A 15,112-nucleotide genomic window follows, 5' to 3' on the forward strand; every position below is an offset into this window, starting at 1 on the left:
ATTAACTTTGGACGAACAAGCAGCTACTTCAGCGCACGGAGCCATGTGTCGTCTCGGGAGAGCTCGCCTCCTGTGGCCGAAGACGACGAGCTCATGTTCGAGTCGCCGCTAGGGACGCCTCCTAGGCTTAGCCCCGCGACTTCTGTCCACGACGGCACGCAACTCGGCACTCCTTCCTCTGCCACCATGACTCTGGGAGGACGGCGCGGCTCCAGCCCAACGCCCAGCTGCAGCGACCTTGACCTCAGCGAGGGCCGACCCGCCTCGCCAAAGACGCCAGATTCCCTCAAGCCAGCCATTTATCGTACTGCCGCAACACTAACCACACCCAAGCACGCCAGCGGCACGCCCGCTCCTGCCCCTAATGCTCGCGCCACCGCTTCTCCTCCCTACTCGTCCATGGCCCCGGCGGCGCTCATGGCCGTCGCCAGCGACGACGGCAGCCTGTCGTCCTCGAAGGCCGCCAAGCCCAGCAGCCCCCCACCCGTGACCGATGACGGGTATTCAGCCCTATCATCATCGCCGGCCTCGGCCGCAGCCGCCACTCCCAAGGCAAGCCTGCCGCCGGCACCGTCCGAGCCGCAGCCCAAGGCGCCGGCTGGCAAGAACAAGAAGAAGAGAGACAACGGAAAGAAGAAGAAGAACGCCGCCTAGTTACATACGTAATTGTAGGTGGCAACCGAAAAAAAAACTCGAAACTGCAAAAACAAAAAAAAAAAAAAAAGGGTTCGAGACGGGAAGAAAGATTAGATTCGGCATGGCTGGCATGATTGTTTAGTTGGTTGGGTCATCGGTGGATTCTTGCCGCATCCATCAGCCACGGAACGATGTGGCCGTGCCGGACTCGACGAACAAACCCCTTTATTCATATTCTTTCTTTCTTCATCTACTCACATCGGAGCGAGCGAGCGAGCGAACGAGCCAGCCAGGGAGCGCGTCGACGAGAGCAACGGATAGATGGATGGGCGGGGTAGATACCCGGTAGATATAACAAACCAACGAAGAACGACAGGACGAATTGGGATGATATACCCTCGGCGGAAGATACCCAGGCAGCGAAACATGTTGGGAGGAGGCGGGGTTTGGGGTTTTCGTCTTTTTTGCTTCGGCGCGAGCCACGATCTTCTTGCATTTCGTGTGCTTGTGTGTGGGGTATGGGATTGGGGAAAGGCGAGTCGGAGGATGGATTGGGTAGGCAGGTAGCGGCGGGTTGGATCTCTCTGCTATATGGGGGGATAGCCAGCCTACTGCTGTTACTGCTGCTTCGATTGGGATTGGGATTGGGGAGAATGAATGCGGCGGCGGCCTTGTTGGAGGTCTTGTTCTTGTAATAACACGAAACACACAGAGAGACAGAGAGAGACGCACCTTACACTCTCGTTTCGTTCTCGTTCTCCTGCTCTTGCAGGCACGCGGCTTACCTACCCACCTAATTAGCTCGCAGAGGAATATGAGAATCTTGGCCTCGACGCTGTGGCTACTGTCCTATCTATATGTGCCATTTATCCTGTTCAAGCGATATGCTTTGTTCGGAGTAGAAGTCTCCTGTCAGTGATGGAAAAGATATAAAAAGAGGCCGTCTACTTTTTTCGTATGTGTTATAGACGCACACAAGCATGTTTCCTCGGGGACAGGAACGAGTACGTACGTACCTGTAAAACTCAGTTCCCGTTATCTAGCTCCCGCCGTTTTTGAAGGGGGTACGGTTCTAGAGTCCTAATCGACGATGATTCTGAAGAACAGGCGGGGGGTCGCTGTTATAGGTTATCTGGTCCTTTTCTCTTAGTTTCTTATTTCCGCAAAGTCGACCAGTCCGAAAAGAAAGACACGCCATGGTCCAAGTCGTGGTAGAGGGTATATAACGCACTGGCAAGGAACATTCCCCGTTTCATTTCCTGTTAAAAGAGAGACCCGTCCCGCTCTTACTCCCCCGCCGTGCATGTCCTCAACAATATCGGTGTCTCTCAGGAGCGGAGTGATCAATCAATCACCCGTCCGCACTAGGAGGATGCAATTCACCGCACGAGATTCAATTGCCGTGAAAAGACTTTGTACGCTGGTCAGCCGCATTGTTGGAACCTCGTTTTCTTGAACTGGCACCGCTGACATGGGTACAGTTCACGCCGACAAAAATAGCGATGAGTCCGATGCTTTACTATTGGGTGATATTGTCGACCTGGACAGCCATGGAAGCGGGATGTGATCTAGAGAGGTTGAGTGGTAATTAAGAGTAAGACAGACTCTCACCCGGGGTGGGGCTCGGGGTGGGCTAGGCCGAACCTTATTGTCACCGCATCAACTCGACGACCCCCGAATCTAAGAGGAACCGTGTTTGTTGATTTTCGACAATCGGCCGCCTATTTGGGGGGAAATGAATACTATCTCGTTCTTGGTGACTTCAGGGGGCCCCGCATCACGAACCATGGCAAACTCGTCGGACAGATCAATCTCAAGGGATGTGAGAAACGATACAAAGAGCCCCTCACATTCCTGTGCGAGGAGAGGCAATACGACATCGTCGCCTTGCAAACATGTCCCATCTATGTGGCATTCGCCCCGGAGAATCAAATGCACAGTGCCATTTTTTGCACGCCAAGGGGGCTCACAGAGGACGACCATCCCCGAGCCATTCGGGACAAAAAACAGAAAGGGTGCAAGATAGCCGTGCGGCGCGAGAAAGCCGCCGAATCCAAGAGGAAGAAGGCTAGTCCCGCGGCCGTCCAGTTGTCGACAAGTACTGAGGCGTCGACCGGTCCAGATAGGTCCGATATCGAGGGGCGCATAGCCCACCGTGTGGGGTTCCTTATTGCAAAAGACATTCCCAGCTCTTCCTACACTCGTTTGGACCCCCAAGTCCGGCTATACTAAAGTCATCACGAATAACTCTACTGCCCTCCCTACCACTGCAGATAAGGACCACCTTTCTTTCTTTCTCGCCAGGGATTCGAAGAGTGATGAGGTCGGACGCCGAGGTACAAGCCAAGATTTGGGAAGTCAATATACGTTACGAATATATGCAACGTCGACCCGACCGACCGATATAGACAATGCCGGCCCAGGCCAATTCCAATGCTACATCACCAATTCTAGAGTATTTTGATACCGTGTCACACTCGAAACTCGGCGCTCCTGCCCTTTTCCGGTGCTGGGCGTATGCCGACGATCTTTCCATGGTTGTTTGGTCCAGGTCGTATAGGGACAACTGCCGACCCTTGACACAGCTGCACAAAAAGCTCATTGACATATTCGGCAAGCCGGCTGATGGGGATTTTGAGCCGATCGAGATCAGTGATGAAGTTGAAGAGTCTATACATCAGCAGCCGGCGTCTGGGGAGGAAATGGACGGCAGACCCGAGGATTGGGAAGAGATTGACTGGAATGCGAACGAGCTGGGTGTCGAGTTCGGCCCCGAAAAATACGCCATCATACATTATCGTCGTTACGGCCCCAAACCTGAACCGAGCGATGTTCCCGAGATACCAGGTCTTGGTTGACAAGTTGTCAAGGAGCGTCACGTGCTCCTCGGAGTTGTTTTGGACCCGGCCCTCAGATTTGAAGATCATCTCGAGCATGTGAGTGTGCCCCCTCTGCTTCCTATCCGCAATAACACTCATACTCCTTCCTTTCGGTACAGATCAAGGCTAAGGTGGAACGACGAATGAGGCACTATCCCATAATATCTAGCCCAACTTGGGGCGAAACTGTTTTTAGTATGTGACGCTGGTTCATCAGCCAGATTCGACCCATCATCTCGTATGCATGCGCTCTTTTGTTTGTGTGGGGATAATTGTGCCCCGCCGCCCCGTCCACGAAGAGAAAAAAGGAGCTGACAATATTAAAAGCCTAGCCAAGTCTGCAACATGTTCATGTGGCGTCGAATGGGAGGACGTCAGACATGTTTTGCTCCACTGCAATAGTCTGACCGAAGTGAGATTCCTTGACTTGACGCTACACACGGGCACTACAGACCTCGGCATGTTGCTCTCTCGCCATGCAAGCCTCACAACCACGTGATGTATTGCATACCTTAGCCTCGACCAATTCGAGGCCCTTCGAGACTATGCCGTGGCTGTGCTGTTGGCTATCAAGAAGTAGGCTTTGTCATTCCAGCTACTTGGTGGATAACCACTCTTACGTGGGAGGCACCCCCCCCCCCCCCCTTTTTTTTTTTTAACGAAACCCCACAACCACTTCCTTTCATTTTCTGAAGATGGGTTTTCTTTTGCTTTCGGTTTTTGCTCTGCTTTGCTTCCTCGCTTTTCCTTTTTCCCATTTTTCCTCCTCCCCGCTCCTGCCCTGGCCATGGCGTTTAAAAGGCATCAACTGTGTCTTGTGAGTAATGAAGTCCCACCACCAACCACGACGCGCGTGTCCTTTACACAAACAAGCTTCCAGAGGACGACCAGGCTCGCAAAGAGAGGCGCTAATTACCCTCGACCCCTCCGCTCCGCAACAGCCACAGCTGAACATTTGGGCAAGCAAGTTTTCTTTCTACCCACCCCCTGCCTCCCCTTTGTTGCCCAGCCCTCTCTCGAAACTGAGGGGGGCGGGAAAACGGGGGAATCTAATTTAACATCTCTTCGTGCTGGAATCCGTTGATCGAGCCAAACGCATGTCTCGCCATGCTCGTAAGTGATGGGGAGTGGCATGTACTTGGCTTATATGATATTCTACCTCCTGGTATCCTTGCCACCCACCCATCCCATCCAACACCCCCCCCCCCAAGAGAAAGGCCCTCGTCCTAGCTTCTAGGCTTCAAGCTAACGGAGATTTCTTGTCACGTCTTCTTAGCACCGACGACCTGGTCTTGATTGGAGCTCAAAAAGGCCCACAGGCGGCCGAAACGCCTATTTCCAATACCTGTTATCCAATCCCTCATATCCCCATCTAGGTCTTCCCACGGCTTTTCCACATCCTCCAGCCGCTTCAACCATGCCTTCAGCTTCCTCTCGTCGGCTTTGTTCCCAGCGGTTACCAACGTTAGGCCTAGGCCTTTCCGTAACAAGGCATTCTGCTGTTGTTCATCGAGCTTGAGGACTGCCTTCCCTTTCGGGGGATCCCCGGGTATATTGACTCATCCGGTCTTTACTTTGTCGGCACAGGTATGGGGTACAACGGGGCACTTGAACATGTCCATTGTACTAGTCTTGGAGCAGGTGTCAGCAATACGACGGCTCTTGGTACGTTATCTTCTAGACTCGAATATTACACCCCTCGTAACGTGTCTCACTAATGAGATTCCAAATGGTTAGCAGAGCCCGAGGGTTCCCGGCGTACCTGAGCGCTCGATTAGCGCGTTGGTTGATGTAGTGCGTATGTGTTCCACCTTAACCCCCCAAGTCATCTAATATGCGGGAGCTTATTGTGATTTGCTAGTTAGGTAGCGTGAGCTGACTGAGGCGTGGATTGATTGGTGTATGCTGGATCAGGGAGATGGCGGTGAGTACCATTCTCTATGAACCAACCTTCAACTCAGGAGCCGCTGAATCTTACTATTTTTGTTTGTTTGGTGAAGCTTCTTCGTGAAGGAATGGTCCTGGTGTGCTCTAACCCTCCCTCATCATAGTCGCTTATGCTAATATGGTCTTTTTGGGCAGCGAAACAGCGATCCTGTGCAGCCAGACATTTGGTGCGTTTTATGTGCCGTGGGCGAAAACTTTGATCTTGCATGGCGGTGGTAAGGCTCATGGGCCAGCAGGTATGACTCTGTTGGGTTAGTTTCCAACTTTTCATTCATGAGCAGATCCGTTGCTAACCCAAACAGAGCAGTGCCGTTCGATTGTTTGACTTTTTGCTATACCGCGGTAAATGCCTGCGCGAACCCCTAAGTGTACGTGGTGATGGGTATGAGCCATTTCACTTTTGTGATAAATCTAAATGTGGAAGTCTCTCCTTAAGGCAGCAAGTCTGATTGAAGCAGATAAAATATAATATAAAAAAATTACCCAAAACTTGGAGCAATGCCCGTTGATTGTGCAAATCTCGATGCCGTATGAGCTATGTTGGAACCGCGACGGGGAATCCCTACTGCTCCTCTCAAGGTTGGCATTTTGCCTCAAAATGGTGCCGAGATTAGGTAGCGGAGCGACAGGTTGGAAACCAGGCCTTTGCGACCGCTCATACATCTTTTCCTCCCAGTCGTATATAGACATTCCGCGATGATCCCAAATCAACTGCTCCACATTAATATCAGAAAACTCGTTGATTGGGAAGTTGCAGGAGATGACTGATGTCCCGTTGACGATATCTTGAACAATTTTTGGGAAATCCTGGCATATAAAGGCGTTCGTAGAGTGCATAGATCTCCATTCCCAAACAGGAGGGGGAAGAAGTTGGCGAGCAAAGCATTCTTCTTGGACTTTCTGCCATACTGCGTCTTGAACGACCGCTTCTTCAAACATTTGAGAGCATTGCTCAGGGGTCGAATCGCAATCTAGAACGACCGAAATGCTGCCAGGAAGAGCCAGGGCTTCGAGTGCCCATTTCGCCACGCTGTTCGAAACAGAACAGTGACTGATCCCAGAATACCAATCTTCCAAATAAGAATGCTCAAACCGGTGTTTTTGGTGGTGCTCGGCACCATGCGGAGGTCTCATATAGTGACAGGCTGATGAGAATATATTCTTCTAGAGGCTAACGCGCCGTTCGATACGGAGGTGGGGGTTTTCGGCACAAAACGGAACGAGCCCTTTTCCGTGAGTTTCAGGGTAGGCGACAGCTTCGCGGTCTTCATCGAGAAGAATCCTGCGTACGTGGACGCGGCTGGATGGGTTGGACCGGAGGAACCGGATGGCTGCTGCCGCGGCCGAGAAATGGTAAAGGAAGCGGTTCTCCTCCTAGAGACTGTCAAACTCTATGATAGGGCTATTATCAGCTTCAAATTCGGCTACAGTCGGCCTCAGGGCTTTGGGCATTTTTTCGAGCTCCTCGTCAGAGGGAATGTTCCAATACTTGTCCGACAGGCGAAGGCGAACAGCATCTGGATAAGTTGCGTTGTCATGCCCCAAATGGTGAAGCACAAAATCTGCAAACTCGTAGCAAGGTGACCGAGTCACACTGATTTTCCCATCACAAATGTCCCGCGCGACATGCATGTCAGGGTCCTCGGGGGCTCAGTCATTTGGCGATGCATTCAGGCATGGCAGGAAACTCGGATAGTGGTGAGCAACGGCTTCCCGAAGCAAGTTCGATGCGGGCTTCTCGTCGAAATGTTGTATGACTGCATCTACTTGGCAACTAAAATACAAGTCAAACAAGAATTCGACGAGAAAGGCGCGGTCTCGCATGCGGAGAATTGTAGAAAAGGTAACGAGATTGTGGATGAAGGCGAGGCCCGTTATTTCATCGGTAACACGCTTGTACGTCCGCTGAAGGGCAAATAGATGCGCACGCGGTGAGGGGGCTTTGAGCTTGTCAGACTCAGGGTCGAAGACGTAGCCGCCATCGATCGCGACGTAGTACTCGTAGACCATATCGCGCAGCTCGCGGGCTAAGTCGATAAAGGAAAGCGCAGCCATTGCCGATTGAAGCTTCTGGTCGTGGTCGCAGTCGCAGTCGAGACTCCCGAAAGGGGTAGGACGGGGTATTTCCTGTTGCTTTACCTAAGAAGACGGGAGTGATGAGTCGGCGAGAGCAAGGCGTGCTAAAGAAGTGGCCAAGGTTCCGATAAATTACCTGGCAGCTGTAACAGCCTTTTCACTTGTGAAAAGGTTCCAGGGGGGCGGGGTTGAGTTTGGCGATGACTCTGTCGGCGGGGATGTCCTGAACACCAAAGGTACTATACCTTAATGCTGTAAGTGCACACCTAAGGTAGGTACATTTCCCGCCAAAATATCCCAGCAACAAGGTGTTTGCGACGAGTATTCATGAACACCTTAGTTATTCGTGTTATTTTTTTCCTGTTGCCTCTTTGGCAGAAAACCTCGTGTGAAATGTATAATTTAGTTCTCCATCAGCTGAGAATCGGTCCAAAGATGAGAGATGTGTCTTTGGGCGCCTGGTTCTTTCACTTGCTAAAGTTTTAGCGTTAACGAGAGCCTATGAACAGAGCAAAGTATAAGTCTTGCCGAGCACAAAGCCGCAAGCTCGGCGCTCGAGACCCTCGCCATCGAGGCCTCAGTCGGGCTGCAGAAAAAACCCTCAGGCAATATCGGAGAGTTTCTTCCATTAATGACAACGAGTCAACAAGCCCGAGAACGAAAAAGCTTGTCAGCTTCGGAGACAGCTCTCGGGGCCGTTTATTTTGTGTCGGCAGTGGCAAAGCCCTCAAGTAATTCTGCAACGGTTATCTGGCTGCAAATCGCACTGACGTTCTCTGCCTCACGCAAGACAGAAAGGACTCAAAAGGATCGCGCAATTACGGGGGCAAATATCGAAAACGCATGTCTCGCACCCAACCGTACACATGCTGTGCTTGTCACTCGTGGGTAGGCGAGAGAACATCTGCAGAGAGATGGCAGTGGGGTAATTAAATGGAAGGTCCCATCTGTCGGACGACGGCGACTTCAGCAGGCAGGAGCGGCCCGGAACCGGCCCTGACGCTACTCGTACGGGATACCAACTAGTACTGAATACGCTTTGCCCACCGAAGGGGCGGATGGATACCTTGCCCTGTACGCACTATTTACGGTCTTTCTCCCTTCAAGGGAAGGATCCCTCCCTCCCCAAAACCGAACCCCACTAACCATCGCGGAAGATAAGTTGCTACAAGATCCGTGGAAGCAACCCAGAGACGCCAGATCCATTTACCGCTCTCCCGTCCCTTTGTTTTTGGCTCCCCCCCATCTCCATCTCCAACTCCGACAGTCCAAGACAAGATACTCTGTACTCTTCCGTCCTTTAGTCCCCGTGCCGGCCTTCTTCGATTACCTCCAATACGACAGGCATAAAGCGACCAGGAAACATGCCGGGTCTCAAGGCTGGCGATTCGTTCCCCGAGGGGGTGAAGTTCACCTATGTTGCGCCGACAGGGCAGCTGGACTTGACGACGTGCGGCCTGCCCATCAAGTACGACGCCAGCGAGGGTAGGTTTCTTTCAAGATGCACCCTACCTCCCCCCCCTCTCTCCTTCTCTCCAAAAAGAATTCCTCCCCCCCTTGTATGCATTCTTAACCAACGCCTTATACACACGCGCGTAGAGTTCAAGAATAAGAAAGTCGTGATCGTCGCCGTGCCCGGGGCCTTCACGCCGACATGCCAAGAACAGCACGTCACGTCGTACCTGGCGAACCTCGACAATCTCAAGGCCAAGGGCGTCGACCAGGTCGTCTTCATTGCCAGCAACGACCACTTTGTCATGGCGGCGTGGGGCAAGGCAAACGGCGTCAAGGACGACTCGATTGTAAGCCTTGATTCCACATCATAGACCCGCTAGTACCCGGGCCTGAGCTAACAGTGGTGCCTGAACGCAGCTGTTCATGTCGGACACTGGACTAGCATTCAGCAAGAGCATTGGTTGGACTAAGGGAGACCGTACGCTGAGATACGCCATTGTTGTCGACCACGGCAAGGTTGTCTATGCCGACACGGACGACGTCCCCAAGAGCATCGGCAAGTCTGGTGCCGAGGCCGTGTTGTCCAAGCTCTGAGAGAAAGGGGCTTGGAGCGGCATTCCTCTGGGAAAGCGAGTCTTTCTGAGAGGGATGGGATTATGGATTCAGGGACACTGCTAGGATCATGAATAGGTCTCAACGTGAAGAGTCGGCTGCATATTATATATGGGCCGGGACATAAAGAAATTCGGAGGTCGAAATATCTCTAGTCTCCTACAGCCACGGCGCTGCTTCAGGCTTCGTGCTTCAGACCAAATGCGTAAGTCGGCATTCTGTGAGCTACCCATGCAAATGTGATGCCCCGAGACACAGGATCCGCGCAACCAGCCCTTTTTAGAAACAAGGTGTCTTGTTTTCAGGAGCGAAACCCTTTAAGAGGCGAGCAGGCAAAATAACCGAGACCGACCAACCGACTGCGCCCTTTCCTCCATCAGGAAGACCGTAAGACCCATCACCAACCCCAACTTCATCGACCCGTTCCACCCAAGACTCTTTAACGGCTCTTGGCGGCAACCTTGACCGGCGCACCCTTCGCGCCTTGCTTGCTGGTCACACGGCCCTGCGATTGGCCCTTGGCGGCTGAGGCGGCGCTCTTCGCCTTCTCGGCCTTCTTCGCAGCAGCAGCCTCCTGCTTCTTGTCCTTCGACTCCTTGATGGCGGCGAGGCGGGCGGCGCTCCGCACCTCCGGGCGGGTGTTGCGGCGCTCCTTGATCACATCGAGGGAAGCACCAACGATGGCACGCTGGGCCTTGACGGTGCGGCGAGTGCGCTTCTTAGCGACTTCCTGTAGAGGTGAGAGAGCATGTCAGTACGGCCAATTTCGTCTCCTCGACAACGCCAATGCTGCCTTATGACAGAGGCTTCTTCCCGTCGGATCCAAACTCATTCGGGAGACCCGAGAATCATTCAATCGGATGGGGCACTTGGGCGGCGCGAGGGGTAGCCGGCGGGAGCGGGGATCGGAGAGCGTACCTCAGAGATGCCCTTGCGGTGTTGTCTGCGGAAGAGGACTGTCCACGCAATGCGACGGGGGTTCTTGCGCTGCAGGAAGAGGGACTCGGATTTGCCGTTCTGGAACCGGAAGACCTTGCTGTCGCCACGAACGAAGAGCTTACCCTACACGTTGTAGAAACAATGGCAATGTTAGCGACCATCTTGGTACGAGCAGTATCCCTTCCCCTTCCCCTTCCCCTCCCCCCTCCCCGAAGTTGGTGGATGGGGGCTCCCGAGAGAAAGCCTCATGGGGCGGGTCTCGTTCCTATCCAGGAGTCGCGCGCGGCGAGGAACGACGAGTTGGCTCGCCGTCTCCGTCCCCCACACCCCTCATTTCAACCGTGGAATAAAAGGGAGTAGACCGGCAGCGCACCTTTCCAGGGTAAATCCTCTGGCCGGAGAAGGTATCGTCGTACGTCCTCATTGTGGCGGTTGTTTGTCGATTCTGTCGTTGTCGTGGTTGCTTCCGCTTGAGTTCGAGGTTCGGGGTCGATTTTCACCAATTTCTCTTTGCAGCCAGGTTGTGCGGGTAGGGCTGTCCTGTGATAGGCCGGCGGTGCACGTGCCAGCTAGACCGCCTCTTTACAGCCCACCAAAAACTGGGTGGCGGCTTGGGTGTGGCTTGGCCCGCTTTGGGTGGAGATATTTGAGCACTGGCACAGGGAAAAGTGCAAGCCAACACTGTGCTTACACAATATATCACTTTTTCGCTGAACGATGCGCGGTGGTAACAACTTCCGTTGTTGTTTAAGGGACAACACTTTCCTGGCACTGGACTCTCAGGCGTCAAACAGCATTTTCCTCACATTGGCCCCAAATCTTCTTGGTATATTTCCAGACTTTCAACTGTTAACCCTAACCCTATTCGAAAGCCGTCGGTCTCCTCCCAATGCGTCCATATGATGCAGATGCTATTGCGTCAGCCGTGCTGGCCGAGTTCCAAAAGCTCCCAGCAAAACGCAAGCCGTGTGTTCGTGATAATGGCATTCACGAATGGGTGCCTCTGAGCGGCATTGTTGCCAAAGGTGCAAATATTCCACATTGTCAATCTTACTGTTCTATTCTCTTTTTTTTTTTCCTTGTTCTTTAGAAAATGGAAGTGTGTATGAGAATGAAGAAGACAAATAACAGAGGCAAAGATGGAAATGGCGAAGGGATAATGAGCTGACAGGGGGTTTGTCTCTCAAGGTCCTAACTTCCTGAGATGCCTGGCCCTAGCGTAAGTCCATCATGAACCGTAAAGCATGTGTTCTGCCATCATCGAATGCCTGCTTACTCACATCTCTCTATCTCTCTCTTACACTCTCTCACACGCCCACTTCCGTAACTCTTGAAATCCAACTGAACGACAAAATGGCCGAAAAGAGCAAACACTCACAAACCGCCACAGAACGGGAATGAAATGCCTCCCGGCCTCCAAGCTGCCGCAGGCCCGCGGCATGGCCGTCCACGACTGGCACGCCGAGGTGCTTGCGCTGCGCGCCTTCAACCGCTTCGTTCTGCAAGAGTGCAGGCGGCTCCTTGCCGCCGACGATGGCGAGCAGCCACGGCCGGCCTCCGACTTCCTCCGGCGAAGGGCCGACGCGGAGCTCGCTGCTGCTGCTGGTGGTGGTCCCGCCGGCAACGCCCGCGGGCATCAACAGCGGCAGCAGCAAGACGAAGATGGCGAAGAAGACCAGGAAGAACGCACGTGGCAGCGGCAGCCGTTCGCCTGGCGAGACGATGTGAGCCTGCACATGTACTGCTCGGAAGCGCCCTGTACGTTCTTCCCGGCGGCTGACCGTTCGCTGGCCAGCATCAACAATGTGACCTGTAGAAGAAGAAGAAGAAAACAATGGGCTGACTCGCGCGATTCCTTTGCTCTGCCGCTGCAACAGGTGGTGACGCCAGCATGGAACTCGTCATGGCGGCGCAGGACGATGCGTCGCCATGGGCGCTGCCTGGGGCCCGCGCCCCATTAACAGCAACGGCAACAACAGAAACAGCAGCAAAAGCGCCGTCACCCCCTCTCGCCGCAGAGCCCGGGCAGCCGCGGGTGGCGCCGGGCGGGGAGCTGCTGGGGCGGGGCTACTTCTCGGAGCTCGGGGTGGTGCGGCGCAAGCCGGCGCGGGGCGACGCGCCGGCGAGCGTGTCCAAGTCGTGCTCAGACAAGCTGGCGCTCAAGCAGTGCACGTCGCTGTTGTCGGCGGTGGCGTCGGCGGTGGTCTCGCCGCGGGGCGTCTACCTGGCGACGCTGGTCCTGCCGGCGTCGCGCTTCTCGGCCGCGGCGTGCGCGCGGTGCTTCTCCGCCTCCTCGTTGTCGGAGTGGGAATCGTCAGAGTTGTTGGACTGCCTCCCCCCCGGCCGTATGCGGGCCCTGGCCGGACGGCGGTGGGGCGCCAGCGGCTACGCCTTTGCGCCCGTCGCCGTCACGACGACGCAGCTGGAGTTCGAGTTCTCCAAGACGGCTGTCGTCGGCGCCGGGGCCGGCAACGAGCAGGAGACGACTACGAGGAGGACTGGGGCGAGCAACCTCGCCGTGGTGTGGACGTGCGACGGACTGGTGGAGGAGGGGTTGATTGGGGGCGTGCTGCAAGGACGCAAGACGTTTGACGAAAAAGGGGCGAGCGCCGTGTCGCGGCGGAAGATGTGGGAACTAGCTGTCGAGGTGGCCGGCCTTCTTGGGAATTGTCACGGGCACGGGCATGGGGATGGGGATCAATCTAGGGCTGGGGATGAAGACACTGGTTCAGGCCAAACAATAGCGAGTGTCCTAGCGGCCGGCACCTACGACGAGCTTAAAGACGGCTGCCCGCTGCTTGCTGCTCGACGACGGGTCAAGGAGGAAGCTCGTGCCAAGGCGCTGCAAGGGTGGCTTAGGAATGAGGGTGACGGGGCATTCGGCCTCGTGTGATGTGCGCAACACCAGAGAATACAGGAAAGGGAGCATCTTACGAAGTGCTCACTTATCGACAAGTTTGCAACCTGCTACTTAAAAGGCACAATCCCCATCATGGAACACAATTAACGCCTGTCGTTGCTGGTTACTCGTAGGGCGATTCCACGTTGTCTCCGTGATAGATATCCTGATGGGAGGTGATCACCATCGTGTTGTTTGTATATTTTGTTCCTTCACTCCCCGCTCATACCCGTTCTCCTTCTCAAACCTTATCAGGCCGTTAAGGTGGCGCAAGGAGCCTAATTCCACACGAAACACCAATTGACGCCGCCGGTCCTTATAGAATAGATTTCGTTTCCTACCCCCTGCCACTATCGAAAAAAAGAAACAGCAGATGAGGGCAGAGAGGCAGCGAAAAAGAGAGCGTGGGCCAAATGTCTTGTTTCACGCCGCTACAAGTTGGCGGGGGATGACGACTGGGCTCTACTCGACCTTGTTCTCGAAGCTCTCGCCCGCCACAAGATCCGGGATATCATCATCATCAGCCTCCTTCTCGCCCTTCTGCATGCTCTGGTAGCTCTCGGCCAGCTTGCGCAGCGACGCCAGCGAATCGGGGCCAAGCTGGTTCAGGATTCCGGGGACAAGCTCAGTAAGCTCCTTGTCCTCGCCGTTGCCGTAAATGGCGAAGGTGTTGGCGGGTACGGCGGCGTGCACTGTTATATAACATGGCGGTTAGCTTCGGGAAACCAAGAGCGACAACGGCTCTCCCGTCTTCTCTTCATCCGTCTGTCTCGAATGCCCGGTGCCTCGCTCGTAGATGGGGGATAGCTGTACGCACCCTTAGGGGCGGCAAAGTGAATGACATTGCCGTCACTCTTGAACATATTAACTTCCTCTATGGCCTGGATGGGCTGTACGTTGAGCTTCTTCAGGGTCTGCTGAAGCTTCTTGTCATCGCCGCTGGACCGCGCCGGCGCCCGCTTGACCTTTCTCCGGGGGGTACCCTTGCCACTGTGTTGTCACGCGTTAGAATCTCGGCTCCCGTGGCGGCGGCGTCATGGCCCGGACGGCCAGCCGCGACCGAGCCAGTGTGTCCGTAGTTAGTTGTACATACCCTGCAAGGCGGAGCTCGGTTAGCGCGGGCGCCAGTGGTAGGCGGACGGCGAGGAGCACGGCGACGACAACATACCAATACGAGCAGTCGCGCCCAGCTTCTTCAATCTCTCCTGGACATCCATGATTGCGGAGGAGGGTGAACGTCTGCGGGACAGGCGGCGGTGGATGGGAGAGGTCTCGTTTTCAGGTCGGTGAGCCCTGCAACGCAGCTTGGTTAGCCTCCGCTCTCGCGGCACAATTCGGACAGCTCGTCTGACCCGCTCCTCGTCCCAGAAAAGCTCCCCGGCGTGCACCCGACCGAGAAAACGACGTACTTGGTTTGCTTGGGGTTATTCTACCCTGGATTCGCCGACTGTCAATTGATAGGCTCGTGATGTCTCGAGCCTCAGCTAGATCGGGCTGTGGTTGGAGAAATTGTGTGCGCCGGGGGCCTGGTTTTTTTTTCCGCTGCCGCAATAACTTTTACCCCACCCTAAACTGCGTTCCCATAGGCTGGGCTACCACTAACTGGAGGGGGGTGGAGGGGATTCAACACCATGCGACCTCTTTTGAAACCTTGGATCTCAGTCTTTGG

At 54.5% G+C, this 15,112-nt stretch overlaps 7 protein-coding genes across 7 annotated transcripts; 3 read left to right on the top strand and 4 right to left on the bottom strand.

Annotated features, from left to right (window-relative positions):
• Positions 1 to 3,047: 3,047 nt before the first annotated feature.
• Positions 3,048 to 3,662, top strand: B0T26DRAFT_675502 (uncharacterized protein; the record flags this gene model as incomplete). The annotated part of the gene is made up of 3 exons (XM_060439839.1): positions 3,048 to 3,483; positions 3,551 to 3,572; positions 3,635 to 3,662. The coding sequence occupies 3 exons, from the start codon at positions 3,048 to 3,050 to the stop codon at positions 3,660 to 3,662; spliced, it is 486 nt and encodes a 161-aa protein (XP_060295937.1).
• A 1,171-nt stretch (positions 3,663 to 4,833) lies between these two features.
• Positions 4,834 to 6,856, bottom strand: B0T26DRAFT_284222 (uncharacterized protein). The gene is made up of 4 exons (XM_060434158.1): positions 5,946 to 6,856; positions 5,494 to 5,706; positions 5,278 to 5,372; positions 4,834 to 5,146 (listed from the first exon to the last, which is right to left on the bottom strand). The coding sequence occupies exons 1-3, from the start codon at positions 6,594 to 6,596 to the stop codon at positions 5,328 to 5,330; spliced, it is 909 nt and encodes a 302-aa protein (XP_060295938.1). The 5' UTR covers positions 6,597 to 6,856; the 3' UTR covers positions 4,834 to 5,146; positions 5,278 to 5,327.
• B0T26DRAFT_751240 (uncharacterized protein) lies at positions 6,627 to 7,517 on the bottom strand (the record flags this gene model as incomplete). The annotated part of the gene is made up of 3 exons (XM_060445350.1): positions 6,627 to 6,836; positions 6,891 to 6,979; positions 7,238 to 7,517. 3 exons carry the CDS (start codon positions 7,515 to 7,517, stop codon positions 6,627 to 6,629), a joined length of 579 nt encoding a protein of 192 aa, XP_060295939.1.
• Positions 7,518 to 8,902: 1,385 nt separating this feature from the next.
• Positions 8,903 to 9,587, top strand: B0T26DRAFT_740672 (Redoxin; the record flags this gene model as incomplete). The annotated part of the gene is made up of 3 exons (XM_060443874.1): positions 8,903 to 9,023; positions 9,138 to 9,340; positions 9,411 to 9,587. 3 exons carry the CDS (start codon positions 8,903 to 8,905, stop codon positions 9,585 to 9,587), a joined length of 501 nt encoding a protein of 166 aa, XP_060295940.1.
• A 354-nt stretch (positions 9,588 to 9,941) lies between these two features.
• B0T26DRAFT_283598 (putative ribosomal protein L24.e.A, cytosolic) lies at positions 9,942 to 11,215 on the bottom strand. The gene is made up of 4 exons (XM_060434157.1): positions 10,918 to 11,215; positions 10,524 to 10,667; positions 10,174 to 10,335; positions 9,942 to 10,065 (listed from the first exon to the last, which is right to left on the bottom strand). Exons 1-4 carry the CDS (start codon positions 10,966 to 10,968, stop codon positions 10,045 to 10,047), a joined length of 378 nt encoding a protein of 125 aa, XP_060295941.1. The 5' UTR covers positions 10,969 to 11,215; the 3' UTR covers positions 9,942 to 10,044.
• Positions 11,216 to 11,235: 20 nt separating this feature from the next.
• On the top strand, positions 11,236 to 13,543 carry B0T26DRAFT_708748 (adenosine deaminase/editase). Its single transcript, XM_060441906.1, has 4 exons — positions 11,236 to 11,569; positions 11,733 to 11,763; positions 11,935 to 12,302; positions 12,422 to 13,543. The coding sequence occupies exons 1-4, from the start codon at positions 11,434 to 11,436 to the stop codon at positions 13,435 to 13,437; spliced, it is 1,551 nt and encodes a 516-aa protein (XP_060295942.1). The 5' UTR covers positions 11,236 to 11,433; the 3' UTR covers positions 13,438 to 13,543.
• Positions 13,544 to 15,008, bottom strand: B0T26DRAFT_708752 (NAC domain-containing protein). The gene is made up of 4 exons (XM_060441907.1): positions 14,796 to 15,008; positions 14,612 to 14,736; positions 14,261 to 14,434; positions 13,544 to 14,135 (listed from the first exon to the last, which is right to left on the bottom strand). Exons 2-4 carry the CDS (start codon positions 14,658 to 14,660, stop codon positions 13,906 to 13,908), a joined length of 453 nt encoding a protein of 150 aa, XP_060295943.1. The 5' UTR covers positions 14,661 to 14,736; positions 14,796 to 15,008; the 3' UTR covers positions 13,544 to 13,905.
• Positions 15,009 to 15,112: the final 104 nt, after the last annotated feature.

This window comes from Lasiosphaeria miniovina, assembly GCF_030549165.1.
Source record: "Lasiosphaeria miniovina strain SMH2392-1A chromosome Unknown B0T26scaffold_4, whole genome shotgun sequence".
Taxonomy (NCBI): domain Eukaryota; kingdom Fungi; phylum Ascomycota; class Sordariomycetes; order Sordariales; family Lasiosphaeriaceae; genus Lasiosphaeria; species Lasiosphaeria miniovina.

What these genes read in the sequence shown, in the direction of transcription:
- B0T26DRAFT_284222 (XM_060434158.1), bottom strand. Translation starts at nt 6,596, where the DNA reads ATGAGACCTCCGCATGGTGCCGAGCACCACCAAAAACACCGGTTTGAG. An exon ending in GGCATTGCTCCAAGTTTTGG is followed by an intron (nt 5,707 to 5,945) that starts GTAATTTTTTTA and finishes CTAACCCAACAG; the next exon opens with AGTCATACCTGCTGGCCCAT. An exon ending in TCACCAAACAAACAAAAATA is followed by an intron (nt 5,373 to 5,493) that starts GTAAGATTCAGC and finishes CTACCTAACTAG; the next exon opens with CAAATCACAATAAGCTCCCG.
- B0T26DRAFT_708752 (XM_060441907.1), bottom strand. Translation starts at nt 14,660, where the DNA reads ATGGATGTCCAGGAGAGATTGAAGAAGCTGGGCGCGACTGCTCGTATT. An exon ending in GGGCGCGACTGCTCGTATTG is followed by an intron (nt 14,435 to 14,611) that starts GTATGTTGTCGT and finishes CGTGACAACACA; the next exon opens with GTGGCAAGGGTACCCCCCGG. An exon ending in TCACTTTGCCGCCCCTAAGG is followed by an intron (nt 14,136 to 14,260) that starts GTGCGTACAGCT and finishes GTTATATAACAG; the next exon opens with TGCACGCCGCCGTACCCGCC.
- B0T26DRAFT_708748 (XM_060441906.1), top strand. Translation starts at nt 11,434, where the DNA reads ATGCGTCCATATGATGCAGATGCTATTGCGTCAGCCGTGCTGGCCGAG. An exon ending in GAGCGGCATTGTTGCCAAAG is followed by an intron (nt 11,570 to 11,732) that starts GTGCAAATATTC and finishes TTGTCTCTCAAG; the next exon opens with GTCCTAACTTCCTGAGATGC. An exon ending in GTACTGCTCGGAAGCGCCCT is followed by an intron (nt 12,303 to 12,421) that starts GTACGTTCTTCC and finishes CCGCTGCAACAG; the next exon opens with GTGGTGACGCCAGCATGGAA.
- B0T26DRAFT_283598 (XM_060434157.1), bottom strand. Translation starts at nt 10,968, where the DNA reads ATGAGGACGTACGACGATACCTTCTCCGGCCAGAGGATTTACCCTGGA. An exon ending in AGAGGATTTACCCTGGAAAG is followed by an intron (nt 10,668 to 10,917) that starts GTGCGCTGCCGG and finishes TACAACGTGTAG; the next exon opens with GGTAAGCTCTTCGTTCGTGG. An exon ending in ACCGCAAGGGCATCTCTGAG is followed by an intron (nt 10,336 to 10,523) that starts GTACGCTCTCCG and finishes TCACCTCTACAG; the next exon opens with GAAGTCGCTAAGAAGCGCAC.